The sequence below is a fragment of the Plecotus auritus genome (genome assembly GCF_963455305.1).
Source record: "Plecotus auritus genome assembly, chromosome: 1".
NCBI classification, from domain to species: Eukaryota; Metazoa; Chordata; class Mammalia; order Chiroptera; family Vespertilionidae; genus Plecotus; species Plecotus auritus.
In genome coordinates, this window is record NC_137770.1 from 168,529,991 (window position 1) to 168,544,360 (window position 14,370).

General features: G+C 40.5%; 1 protein-coding gene across 1 annotated transcript; it reads right to left on the minus strand.

Annotated features, from left to right (window-relative positions):
• Nucleotides 1-1,722: 1,722 nt before the first annotated feature.
• RRH (retinal pigment epithelium-derived rhodopsin homolog) lies at nt 1,723-13,622 on the minus strand (the record flags this gene model as incomplete). The annotated part of the gene is made up of 7 exons (XM_080677736.1): nt 13,503-13,622; nt 12,728-12,918; nt 11,083-11,182; nt 10,463-10,616; nt 6,798-6,966; nt 3,304-3,482; nt 1,723-1,816 (listed from the first exon to the last, which is right to left on the minus strand). Exons 1-7 carry the CDS (start codon nt 13,606-13,608, stop codon nt 1,723-1,725), a joined length of 993 nt encoding a protein of 330 aa, XP_080533862.1. The 5' UTR covers nt 13,609-13,622.
• Nucleotides 13,623-14,370: the final 748 nt, after the last annotated feature.

The window sequence follows — 14,370 nt, forward strand, 5'->3', positions numbered from 1 at the left end:
TTTATCAGCATGCATAACAATCAGTTTTACAAAATTTAGCTTTAAAGATAGAAGCACATGATATAAAATTGATTTAGAATAGAGTTATCAGTCTTGCCAAGTATTGGCTATCTCCAAAAACAAAGTAGACAAAGTCTGGTACCTAGATGTGTTTTTTTTTCTTTAGACTAAATGCTTCAATCCACCGCTGAAGGGTGGACCTAGGGCTCCAGTGAATGTGTCCTGTGGCTCTTGCAGGTCATCTCAGCACAGTGTAAGGCTCCTCCCAGCTCTTATTTCTACCAAAAGCTACTATCTGTCTTTAAGAATATGTTTTATTCTAAGCTCGTTTCCCAAATTATGGGCATCAAACTATAGCTAAAGATGAACTGGTATGTCTTTCAGCAAAGTTAGGCTCTATCAAAAAAATAGAAAGGTAAATCAAATAGTTAAAAAAATTACCTGAACACCCATAAGGTGGGGAGAATCCACAAGCACAATCAAAGGTTTAGGTAACATATATCACAAATATATATAGCATTTAATCTTCCTATTAGGTGGTTCTATCCATCATTTTTAAACCCAAAACTCTTTTAAAAGAATCAATTTTATAAAAGTAAGAATACTATGGGAAATATTATTTAAAACTAGTAGGATGCATATAGAAACAATAGAGTCAGAAGAATTTGCTCAATTAAAATATTACAGATTTTAAATGTTCACTATTTAAACAATCGTGTATTATCCTGCTATGCTTAATAGTTATTTAAAGTGACAATTATGTGACTACAAATTTATTCAACATTCAACAAATATTTATTGAGTGCCTACTATGTGCCAGGCAAAACGGGTGTGCATGCTCAGGACACATCAAAGAACAAACATACGGCTAATCAACAGGCATAAAGTTTCAGTTAAGCAAGATGAATAAGTTCTAGAGATCTATTGTGCACTGTTGTACTTATACTGTATTATACACTTAAACATTTGTTGAGGGGGTAGATCTCATGTTACGTTCTTACCACAATAAATTTCAAACAAACAAAAAAGATAGGGAAATAAAACAACATACAAAAACCCCCACTCTGAATAAACTTAATTCTAGTGGCAAATATATAGAAATGCACATATAAAAAAATGATAATTAAAAAGCAGATTATACAATAACATGCACAGAGATTATATTGCTGTATAAAATATATATTCAATAACTGGTATGTAATTTAGAAACAGTAGGATTTAATAGTCCTCTGATCATTTTTGTTAAGTAGTATGTTAATAATTGCATTTAGATTTTAAAATTGTGAAATGCTAACAACTCATTTCAGTAATTATTAGCTAATTAATTATTATTTATTTATTAACTATTATTATTATTTTTTCACATTAACATAGCAGCTACTTCTGGTCTAATGGAGGGTCCAAGCAAGATACCAGGTCATCGGTACAGAGTATTGCATGCCATGATAGGGAAAAAGAGAATCATGTGCCTGGATTCATCAAAGGAGATGAGCAGTAAGTTTTTATATAAAAAAATAAAGAAGCATTCTCTACAGTAGCCAATGCACAAACAGAAATATAAACTACATTTAAGAAATTCAATCTATTAGGATAATAATGTATGTCTGCATTTGATCTAAATGATCATATTTTAGGTAAAATTAAAACATTGCAAAAAAAAAAAAAGTAAACGAAGTATATTGATAACGTGTGCTTTCCTCTTATTTCAGATTCTTCCAGAAGTCAATGGGTTTGAGGTACATCCATTGGTAAAAAACTCATGATCATAGTTTGATGAGTTTGACATTTGAACATGGCAAACATCGCCCTCCGAAACCTACAATAAAAAGGGGGAAAGCTGGCATTATCCTATAATGGCTTGGAATCCTATATAATAAAAGGCTAATATGCAAATCAACCAAATGGCGAAATGACTAGTTACTATGATGCACTCTGACCTCCAGAAGGCAGATGCTCAATGCAGGAGCTGCCCCCTGGTGGTCAGTGTGCTCCCACAGGGGGAGCGCCACTCAGCCAGAAGCCAGGCTCACGGCTGGCAAGTGCAGTGGCATCCCCCAAGGACTCCTGGACTGTGAGAGGGTGCAGGCTGGACTGAGGGACCACTCCCCTAAGTGCACGGATTTCGTGCACCAGGCCTCTAGTTTTAAAATACTTTCAAATATGGCTAAGATGCCACTACTGCCAATTGACATCTCCAACTTTTTAACATCTCCTGCTGTGAACCATTATAAATGTAGAAAGTATATGGACAGTTAAAGACAAATTTTGTGACATTGATTATAAATATTGAAGACATTTAGTAAAAATCAATAATTATGTGTTTAAATGATGTTTCTAATATCAAGTGCAATAATTTATTTATTTGAACTAAGGATATGCATTTCATGCATCTGTTCTGAGCAAGGTCAGTTGAAATTAAAGGGAGTTTGATAATGACTGATCTTTTCAAAAGAACTACCAATAGGCTCTGAATTTTAAAAGTGTTCTTTATTCTTCTTATGTGGTCTTAAAAGTTTTTCTGTTTCTTCACATACCTGTAACTAAAGCTGCTCTCCCAAACATGAGCATAAATACATAGGTTTAATAGAAGCAGCATTGGCATTCCAGCATCAAATTACTTGAACTCTACTAAGATTTTTCTGGTCACATATTAAGCACAGTAGATTGGTTCATTCCATCTTTCAGCAGCAACAGAAAACGAAATAACCTCAGGGAGGACACAGGAAAGAAATCCTTACTGAGAACCCTGACAAAGGGAGTAGGGTTCTTTCTTTCTTATCCTGAATGACTATACTCTCCAGAAGCCCTTCATGTTAGCATTGGATTTTCATCTTGCATTTGATGGTATGTCTTCTTTCTAGTAAATATATGCTCCCCACTTAGGGAGTCCAACATTGCTTTACCTTGTCCATGTTCTAGTAACAGAATCACTCTTTTCTTTGAAATACCAATTGCATGGATTTTGAGAGGGATAACCACAAGAACTTGCTGAGCCTACCTCCCAGAAGTTTTTCTGCCAAGGAGCATGTGAGATGAATCTCGAATTTGGAGCTGCTTAGCTGGTAGAACTTGGGTTTTGGGTTGCTTGTGACCTTCTTGCCTCCATGTGGGAAGAACCTGTCACAGAACTGGAGCTCTAGGCATTTGAGGTTTCCAGTTGCATGAGTCAAATAACTTTTACACTAGTTCAAAGTGAGTTTCTGTCACTCACCTCCCCAGAAGTCTTACAATATTATCTATTGCCTTTTTAACATTCTTTCTGTATCTGTTATTTTGTTCAGAAGCATTTTAGGCATTACTTACTTTTTGTTAGCAACCACATAAATACAGGGGTTGTAGAATGTAGAAGATTTTGCAAACAGTGGAGCAATGATGGCCATGGACGGGGGAATCTTCTTTGGGTCCCCAAAAGAAGCCCATAAGCACACAATCGAATAAGGGGACCACGCCACCAGGAACATGAATATCATTATCATAGACATCTGTAAAAGAAATCAGCATTTGCCAAACACAATATGTAATTAGCTAATATATCTAAAATAGCATAAAATTATCTAGATTAGAATTTGAATAAGTTTATATTGTTGATGACATAAAGGAAAAACTGAACCCCTCTGCGCGCTGCTCTTTGCTCATGTGCAAATAAAGAAGTCATCTATGATAGCAAGAGCTTGTGAGGATACAAGGTGACACAAATGTAAAGAAGGCCTCCTTTCTTTTGGTGTGCTAGGGGAGAACACAAAAGCTGGCTTTGATGAAAAGCAGATCTATACCCCCTCCTAACCCATTTCTAGGAGCTGTGCTATGGACTCCTGGCATATATAGATCAATACATAGCCCGGAACTCAGAAAGTCTCAGGAACTGGTGGTGACAGCTAGCTATGAAGGTGGGACTGCCCATGGAATTTAAAACAACTCACTGAAATCTGCAAAAAGAAGCACCTAGACTTTCGAATTCCCTCTGCACTCAGGCCTGTCCTCTCCCAGAAGCACCCAGAAGTATAGGAGGGGGCAAACAGGGAAACTCAGGACTGGGGACACTGGGCTCAGCTGAGAGTCGGAGTGCTATATTGAAAAGAAGGGTGCTGCATGCTGTCCCCTTCATGCTCTGAGCCATAGCATACAGCTTGACAGACTTGTATGTTCCACCTAGGAACATAAAAGAATCTTCTCCTTGGAAACTGACCAGCCCAGAAGAAAATGCCTAGAGAATCAGATTGCCAGAAAGCCCCCAAAGAAGCATTTCAACAAAAGAGCCCATGCAGAGCCTACAGTCAGCTTTCTAGTAAATCGTTTTCAACACGCAAGGACAATCACTGACCACCACACACTGAGGAAACACGCAAACTCACAGGCAGAGTCCAAAATGGTTCAGAAAATCAGGAGAAACAAAAAACATGTGAACAGAAGGAAAACGGAAATATATGCATAATAACATCACAGAAGTGAGAGAAGATATAAAACAAGAAGAGGCTATTAAAAGAGTGTAAAGTATAAAATAATTCCTTTATCTATAACAATGGTTTTTATGCTGTATATAAAAAAGAGCAGAAATTTTTAAATGCAATAGAAAGGTTAAGATCAATGAGGTGAGTCGTGCAAATGCAGGGTCAGATCCTATCTTTATTTAAAATTTGATATTATGTTCAATGCAAAGTTAAGTTTTTCATTAACTTTGATTTTTTTAGTACTGCATGAACTACTTTTCTTATTATTGAGTTTTTGGGGCCTACTTAAATTTTACACCCAAGGCTTGAGCCTCACTCTCCTCACCAAATCCCAGACCTGGACAAGGTTGAGGAAACCTCTCAAAAAATAGAAACAAAGCCCTAACCGGTTTGGCTCAGTTGATAGAGCGTTGGCTTGAGGACTCAAGGGTCCCAGGTTCGATTCCGGTCAAGGGCATGTACCTTGGTTGCGGGCACATCCCCAGTAGGGGGTGTGCAGGAGGCAGCTGATCGATGTTACTCTCTCATCGATGTTTCTAGCTCTCTATCCCTCTCCCTTCCTCTCTGTAAAAAATCAATAAAATATATTAAAAAAAATAGAAACAAAAACAAACAAAACAAGCAAGCAAATAAACCCAAAACAGGGATAACGTAGGAGAGAAAAGTTTTAGTAATTAGAAGATAAACCCAGGAGACTAAATTTTCAAATAAAAGAAGTTTCAGGAAAAGAGAACAGAGAATGCAAAGCAGGGTGGGAGATCACCAGAGAAATGACACAAGAACTCCCTAAAGGCAGGACCTGGATCTTCACTTGCCAAGCACTTACCAAGCACCAGCACATGGCTGAATAAAGAGCCACTCCAAGCACATCAGTATGAATTTCCAGAAAACCGGAGACACAGAGATGCTCCTACAGCTTCCAGAGATAACACACAGATTGCTACAAAGGCCGGGTCAGCAGAATGCTGTCAGCCTTCTCAATAGCAACACAGATGTTAGGAGGCTACACAGCATGCCTTCAAAATTCTTTGAAAATCATTTTTCGACTTAAACTTTTATACCATCAAACAATCAATCCAATATGAAGTAGGATTTTAAGACATTTTCAGGCATGCAAAATCTTTTGAAATTTACCTCCTGATAACCTTCTCAGGAATCTTCTTGAGAATGTGCTCCACCAAATGAGGGGGAGTAACCAAGGAAAAGGAAGACAGGCAACCCAGACACAGGCGATCCAACCAAGAGAGAGGCCAACGGCACTCCCAGCTGGTGGTGAAGGAGACCCGAGGATGCCAGCTTTCGGGACTATGGTTTTAGAGAACTGCCCATGTAGAGCAGAGCAAGAGGCCCAGAAGTGCCAAGAAGCAAAATTCCAAGAAAAGGAGAAAGTCCCTGATGCACTTAAATATACTGAGTAAATTGACTCTGCTGGTGGAGACATTAGAGATGAATTAGTGACAGGTACACAGAACAGGAAGCAAACAAAACTGCAAAGAGCAGGGGAGGTAGGAAAAGGACAAGAAAGGAAGAGAGAAAAGGAGGGAGAAAGAGAAAGAAAAAATAAATTATTAACTCCATGGGAAAAAAAGTTTGTGTGTGTGTGTATGTGTTTAAGATTTTTTTATTGATTTTTAGAGAGAGCAAAGGAAAGAGAGAGAGAGAGAGAGAGAGAGAGAGAGAGAGAGAAGCATCTTTGTGAGAGGGAAATATTAATTGGCTGCCTCCTGTTTGCCCCCTACTGGGGATCAAGCCCAAAACCTGTGACCTAACCGAGAATCAAACCAGCAACCTTTCCAGTGGACAGGACAATGCCCAACCAACTGAGCAACACTGGCCAGGGCAAGAAAAATGTTTTATAAAAAAATGAATCATAAGTTATATAAATGTCTAATCTCTGGATTGGGCACCTGAAACTAATACAATGTTGTACATCAACTATAATTGAAAAATAAAAAATTTTTTCAAATAAAATAGAAATCATTGATTCCTACAGAGTCAATAAATAAAATGTAGAGAATCACAATAATGTAAAATTGAGTCTTCATCTAACCAAACAAGATGAGGAGAGAGAAAGGTTGGTGTGGGGGGGGGGGGAGGGGGAATAGAAAAGATTGGTGGTGTAAGAGAAATAAATTCTCATTGTCCATAGTAGGAAACCAAGAGGTAATGGTAAACAAAAATATCCAAAACAACAGATAAGCTCATTGTTCAACAATGTGGAGGCAAACACCAGACAAAAGAGCCAAAGAGTAAGAATCAAGGGGGTGGGAGAGGTGACTGCAGGGGCCAGGGGACCACATGTGTATAAAAGCTTGATTGCAAAAATATTTTAGTATTTTAATGTCTTACCTTTGTTACATCTACCTGATCTGCCCAATCTCTGTTGAGGTACTCAGTGCAGTTACTGGTAGCATGACATTTAATGGATCGGGTGACGTGGTAATAGCAGTAAAACATCACAGTCAAGGGCACAATAAAATTTATCGCAATAACTGTCATTGTGAAAGAAACAAAAGATCTGAAAATAAGAAAAGGGAATCTAAATCACTACTTATTTAATTGGGGAAGGGAAACAGGATAATTATTTGAAACTAGAGGCCTAGTGCACGAATTTGTGCATGAGTGTGGTCCCTCGGCCTGGCCGGCGATCAGGGCCAATTGGGGCTGTCTCAGCCAATCCCAATTGGGGCTGGCTGGCTGGGGGGAGGGACCGTGGGAGGTTGGCTATGGGAGCACACTGACCACCAGGGGGGCAGCTCCTGCATTGATCATCTGCCCCCTAGTGGTCAGTGCACATCATAGTGACCAATAGACCAATCGTTCTGTCGACAAGTCATAAAGTCGCTTAGGCTTTTATATATATACCAGAGGCCCAGTGCATGAAATTCGTGCATGGAGGCGGGGTTCCCTCAGCCCAGCCTGCACCCACTCCAATTGGGGACCCCATACGGGATGTCTGACCGCCCTGTGGGATCGTGCCTAAACCGGCAGTCAGACACTCCTCTCACAATCTGGGACTGCTGGCTCCTATCCACTCACATACCTGCCTGCCTGATTGCCCCTAACCCCTCTGTCTGCCTGCCTGATTGCCCCTAACCTCTCTGCCTGACTGCCTGACTGCCCCTAACTGCCTCTGCCTACCTGATCAACCCTAACTGCCCTCCCTTGCTGGCCTGATCTTGCCCCCAACTTCCCTCCCCTGCCAGCCTGGTTGCCCCCAACTGCCCTCCTCTGCCAGCCAATTTGGTTCTGATTGGTCAGTTTCTATGCCAGTCAGTGAATCTGGGCCTATCAACAGGGCCTGATCAGAAAGGCAGGGCTGATCAGCAGCCCTGGTGAAGACCTGGAGAGAAATGGGAGGGTGCCTCAGGCCCGATGAGACTGATGGAAGTGGGGGGGTGGCATGGAGGTGGTGCCTGCACTTCTGATCACTTGCACACTGTGTTTTATACCACAGCATGTGGCAGTGGCTGTGAAGGGCACCAATTGGAGCCTGCAGGCAGAGCTGAAGCAATTCGTGCAGCCGTTGCCGCGACGACCCAGGACTCAGTGCCTCTGTGCTCTGAGGGCGGTTTCTTCCCTCATGCCTCCCCAGAAATTGTGAGAGGGCGGTCGGACACCCCTCTCACAATCTGGGACCGCTGGCTCCTAACCACTCACCTGCCTTCTGATCACTTGCACACTGTTTTATACCACAGCATGTGGCAGCAGCTGTGAAGGACGCCAGGACAACCCAGCGCTGACTGCAGGACTGACTTCCGGTTGGTCAGCCTTCGGTCATGATCAGTCATTACAACCCTGAGCTTTTATTATTAGGACTAGGGACCTGGTGCACGAAATTCGTGCACTGGGGGTGAGGGATCCCTCAGCCCAACTTGCCCCCTCTCACATACTGAGAACCCTCAGGGGATGTCTTACTGACAGCTTAGGCCCGCTCCCCAGAGGGAGGCAACCAGGCTGATCAGGGGAAAGCACCAGCCCCATCACCCCGCTGCTGCAGCCACTGCCAGCCACCACAGCCACCAAGGTGTTTTCATCAACACGGACTCCAGTCCCTTCACCATGAAAAAAATGACAACTTTCTTTAGGCATTTTCAAGATGTCTCTTTCATAGGATATGACATTTCTTTCTTTTTTTTTTTTTTTTTTAATCCTCACCTAAGGATATGTTTCCATTAACTTTTAGAGAATCTGGAAGAGAAAGGGAAAGACAGAGAAAAACATCAAAGTGAGAGGAACACTTTGATTGGTTGCCTCCTGCATGAGCCCTGACCTGGGCCTTGGCCAGGGAGGAGCCTGCAACCTAGGTACATGCCCTTGATCAGAATCGAACCGGACCCTGCGGTCGGCAGGCTGAGGCATTATCCACTGAGCCAAACCGGCTAGGGCAGGATATGACATTTCTTAGCCCTCCAGCAGTAGACCTTCGTTTTTTTCTCCAGAAGTGTGATGGAAAAACCCTAGATCACTTTTTTGGATTCTTATTACCCAAGTTACTAAGAATATTACCAGTGGCATACAGGAAGCTTAGCCAATGAGCAGTCAGAAAAGGTGTTTCCTCTGTAGTTCACACCAATCACCGGATGGGCCCTGCCCAGGCCTAAAGCCTCTGGCCGAAGCTTTAGGCCTGGGCAGGGGACCCCCAGCTCCCTCTGATTGCCAGCTCCACCCCTGCCCAGGCCGAAAGCCTCAGGGGGCCCCCAGCTCCCTCCGATTGCCGGCTCCAACCCTGCCCAGGCCTAAAGCCTCTGGCCGAAGCTTTAGGCCTTGGCAGGGGACCCCCAGCTCCCTCTAATCGCTGGCTCTGCCCAGGCCTAAAGCCTCTGGCAGAGGCTTTTGGCCTGGGCAGGGGACCCCCAGCTCCCTCCGATAGCCGGCTCCGCCCCTGCCCAGGCCTGCCCAGGCCTGCAGCCTCTGGCCGAAGCTTTAGGCCTGGCAGGGGCCCCCCAGATCCCTCCAACCGCTGGCTCCACCCCCGCCCCCTCGGCTCTGACCGCAGGCTTGGCCCTGCCCAGGAGCCCCCTGGCTCAGGCCCTTCCCAGGCTGCTCAGGGCCCATGCGGGGCCTACCTCAGAGTGACCTGGGTGCCAGGATGTTCCCAGGACCCAGGCACTGGGCGCCTATGTATGCGAATTAACCGCCATCTTTGTTGGGTTAATTTACATACTCACTCTGATTGGCTATGGGCATAGCAAAGGTACGGTCAATTTACATGTTTGTCTATTGTTAGGTAAGATAGATAATACTGGTACCATCCAGCAGCCACTATATCATTATATGGCTTAGAATGTATACTTGACTTTTAGCCCATTTAGACTAGGGGTTGGGACCACATGCATTTAGATACTGTCTATGACTGCTTCACAGGCAGAGTGGAATGGTTGTAACAGAGAAAGTATCACCCTAAAGACTCAAAATATTCACTTGTCAACTCTGTACAGAGATTTTGAATTAGATGTAGTTTGAGAGTTAGAAATTTTCTATTTGTTTTTCTGAGTGATATGTCACCTTCTTTAACAAGCTAAATCATCATCTTTTCCCTGGTAAGTAGAGAAAAACATCAACAACTAGCAAGCAAATTCTTGCAGTGATGGTGCTTTTGCTGCATGACTCTCTGAAGATACTTTATCACCAAGTCAGTTTGAAAAGATAGGAAGGGGCCAGCCTCGGTGAAAGCCGGAGCTACATGCGGCCTAGTGATACTGACACTCCATTATCCCTCCCAGATTCTCCTTCCAATGTGCAAATATCAAAAGGGTGTTCTGTATCCCCTTTTCCGCCAGAGAAGAGAGAAGAAGGGACAGGGTAGGCGTCGGGGAGAGGAAGGGACAGGGGGAGCTGAATGGCATTTACTTGCAAACAAGCATAATTCAAAGCTTGGAATCACATCACCACCACCAAGGAAGCCCTCGCCACTCTGAACGGAAAACGTTTGATCTGAGCTTAAACTTAAAAGGGTGAGAAAATGTCTACATTAGAAGCACTTCATTATAAAGTGTGAAAGTGTCTCTTACACATCATTTTTACGCCAGTTTATGGTACAGGTGGCCCCAGTAGGGTCTGGGGCATAACTAGCCCACCCTATGACAGGCATCAAAGCCCAAAAGAGGCCATTGATCCAGGCTCCCAGAATCATGCTGATGTAAGTGTGGGTGGTCATTCTTCTTCCTATGAACAAACATATGAAATATTAGCCTCATTTGCCCATAATGAAATTCATAGCTCCACTTTGTTTTAACTGATTATTCAAAGTTGTTCTCAAGTAGATTGTTTATAGAACACTTCAGCTCACTCAAAGCCTATCCAATGGATAAAAGGATCATTGGGAGGATAAGCAGAGAAAAGCGTTTTCCAGACCTGAGGAAGCAGCATCTGCAAAGACCCCAGAGTGGGAAAGGGAGTGGTCAGGACCCCAAAATGAGAGGGCTCGAGCAAAAGCTAGAAGGGTAGCAGGGCCTTGGAGGCGGTTGTGATATTTGGATGTTATTCTAAGTATAATAAGACACCATTTAAACTTTTGAACAATGTTAGAGAAACAAAGCTGATCATGACTGCAACCCATTTACATTCTAAAGTGAATGTGTGTCAAGTGGTATTTAGGCAAGATAGGAATTCATTGAGAAAAGTGCTGTACCCGCATCAGGATGGCAAATGGTCAGGTATCGATCCATGGCCACAACTGTGAGTAATCCAATACTTGCCATTCCAAAAAAGATATTCAATCCAGCATAAATCTGAAAATCAAAATTGTAAAGAACCCACTGTTCTATACCTCCCAAGAGACAGTTACATTTTTACCCCAATGCTAGAATATAAATACATTAAATGTTCTAGTATTGTACTGATTTTAAAATACATCTTCCATTGTCAAAGTGTAACTGGTTCAATGGAAAGTGTTTTGAGACTTCATTAATTAAAATAAAATTTTAAGACTTAAAGTAAAACTTCTAACCAGCATACTGTATAAACAGGGGGAAAGACACTAAAAACAGAAAAATAGGCTATTCATGAAAGAGGAAACTGAATGTTTGTGACATAAAAAAATGTATAGCACATTATGTATTCAAAGAAGTGAAAACTATGGACACCATTTTCACCCATCAAAATGGTAAAAATTTAAGTCTGACAATCCCAAGTGTTGGGGAAAATGTGGACTAACAGGAGTTTGTAAGTGGCACAACCATTTTGGAGAGCAATTTGGCCGCATCTGATAAAGTTGAAGATGATCATTCTCTACAACCCAACCAACCTCTCCTAAGCAATGTATCTAAAGAGACTCTCATGTATTGTAGGTCGAGACATGGGTAAGAACATTCATGACAGAAAAGCATTGGGAATAAATGTTCAATAATAGAGAAATAAATATGTTGGCATGTATTCATAAAATGGCTAAAACTAAAAAATATTGAATAATGAAAGTTGCATAATGCAAACAATATATTAATACAAAATTTAAAACATTAAGATAGTATTTAGTTTATGTACACATAAATATGTCGTAAGATTAAAACACTCATGGGAGTCATGGGAGAGAATGGAATAAGATTGGGATGGTATGCAATGACCTCCAACTATATCTATAAAGTTTATCTTTAAAAAGAAAAACAACCTGAAGTACATATTGAAAAACATTGGTGGGGGGGAGGGAAGATGACAAATGTAATACCGTCAACAATACAGATTTTTTTAAAAAAGAAAAACATTAAGATTTGACAAAACTGGTTCATGCATAAATGGATATTATCCTCTATTAGTCTTATTTTGCTCTTTATGATTTTATAGCTTAAAATGGCAAACTTAAAAAATCAGGCAAAGTCTTATTTGCCTACTATCTTAACACAAATTAATTTATTTTCTTGTCAGTAAAAGAAAATCAATAATGTGATAGGTAGCTTAACTACATTACTTAGATATTATATCATTAATATTTGTTATTTCAAATGAAAGCAGGGTATTCCTTTTTGAACTTGCAATATGCAAGTTTTCATTTGAATACGCACGTTTTCACTATTCTTGTCTAGTTGAATGTTAATTTTTTGTTAGTTTGGTTTTTTCTTTTTGGTTGCAAAAAAAATTTTAATATAATTATGGCTAGCGATTTCATTTCTCTGGTTAAAGAATACATTTTCCAGTACTCGTGAAACTGTTCTCAAAAAGAGCACTATACCTATTATCTATATGATCTTATTTGATTAAAACCCATGGGGTTTTTTTAGACATTTAAACTTATATTACTTTAATCTACTTTATTTAACTTTAATTTTAAAGATTTACAATACCTGGCATCCCGCATATCCAAATTTCCAACTTCCATGCAGATCTGAAGCAGCAGACATGGGATAGCCAATGCTACTGACCCCTATGTCAGTAACAGCCAGGTTAATGATAATTGCATTTGTGGGTGTCCGGAGTTCCTTGTACGTAATGAAGATGCCCAGAACTATTATGTTGCTGAGAATACTTATCATACCTGAGAACATAATAACCAAATGTATGGATTATAAAGGAATTATTAATTTTATAGAAAACTTTTCTCAGCCCCATGTCACTGCTCTCACATGGTGTTTCAAGATTCAAAGTTGCCCTGGCCAGGCAGCTCAGATGGTTAGATTGTCGTCCCAATATGTCAAGGTTGTGGGTTTGATCCCTCGTCAGGGCACACAGAATCAACCAATGAATGCATAAATAAGTAGAACAACAACTCCATGTTTCTCTCTCTCCCTTTTTTTTCCTCTCTCTAAAATCAACCAATAAATAAATATTCAAAGTAACTTACAATATTAACCATTAGTAATGCTTTCACTTATCCTCTCACTGACATTCTGTTATTTGATCTTTACAGCCAGGAAACAGTGCAACTATCATCACCCTCATTTACTTGAGCATCCCAACTCAGAAAGCAAAAGTGATTTCAGGAGGTTGGCTAACCATATGAAACTTGAACCATTATCTCTAAACCTTTGCTTTTTCTACTGCCTTATGCTGAAATCCTCTGCTTTTCTTCACCCACTTGAAAGTAAAAGTACTATTAAGGGAGTAATTAAACATCCATACCTGCCATAATCAAGTAAGTTGCAACAATATTGTGTTCAGTCTGTGAAAAGACCGAGCCATCTTCATTTTTAAAGTCTGAACTGTTGCTTAAATTATTCTTTAGCATTCTGGAGGGAAGATATTGAGTCAGCCTTCAATAATTATAAAATGCTATAAATGCCACTAAGGGAAGAATTTTCAGAACTAATCATTTCCACTTCAAGACCTCAAACAATAGCCTTTTCATAAAGGCCCTCCCTTGACAAATGTGATTGGGCTAAAGAGAAAAGGATTTTAATCCCCAGAGCAAGGGAAAACCGTATTAACAAAATAAAGAGAAATACCAGGCCAAACATTTTAACCAATTTGGGCATCAGTCTTATATCTAAGGAGATTATCAAGTGCAAACATCCCATTTAAACAATAAACAAACTCAGAAAATGGTAAACTTAAAAAATCAGGCAAAGTCTTATTTGCCTACTATCTCATCACAAATTAATATTCTCTTGTCAGTTTAAAAAAAAAAAAAGCTGACTTAACTGTTCTCTGCTGGAAATCAGTTCTGAAATTAAGAGCCAGGCTTAGCCCTAAAACCATTGAGATTAAAGTCCCTGTTTTCAGTTGATCCTTTAAAGTTTTTCCATTTCAGATACTTTTTTTTCCATTACCATTTCATAGAGACAAAGAAGTAATCTTCCACATCCTTCCAAATGTCACACCCCTAAAGGTAATATTGTTTGGTTTATACCCTTTCTGCTTTCTTTGCTTACACAAACATATTTATAAAAGGGTTTGAGGTGTCTCCCACTTTCTTAAAAGCAAAAATAGGGAGCTATATTTATATAAAATCATTTTGTAACTTGTTTTCCCCTAAAGCCACATCATAAAT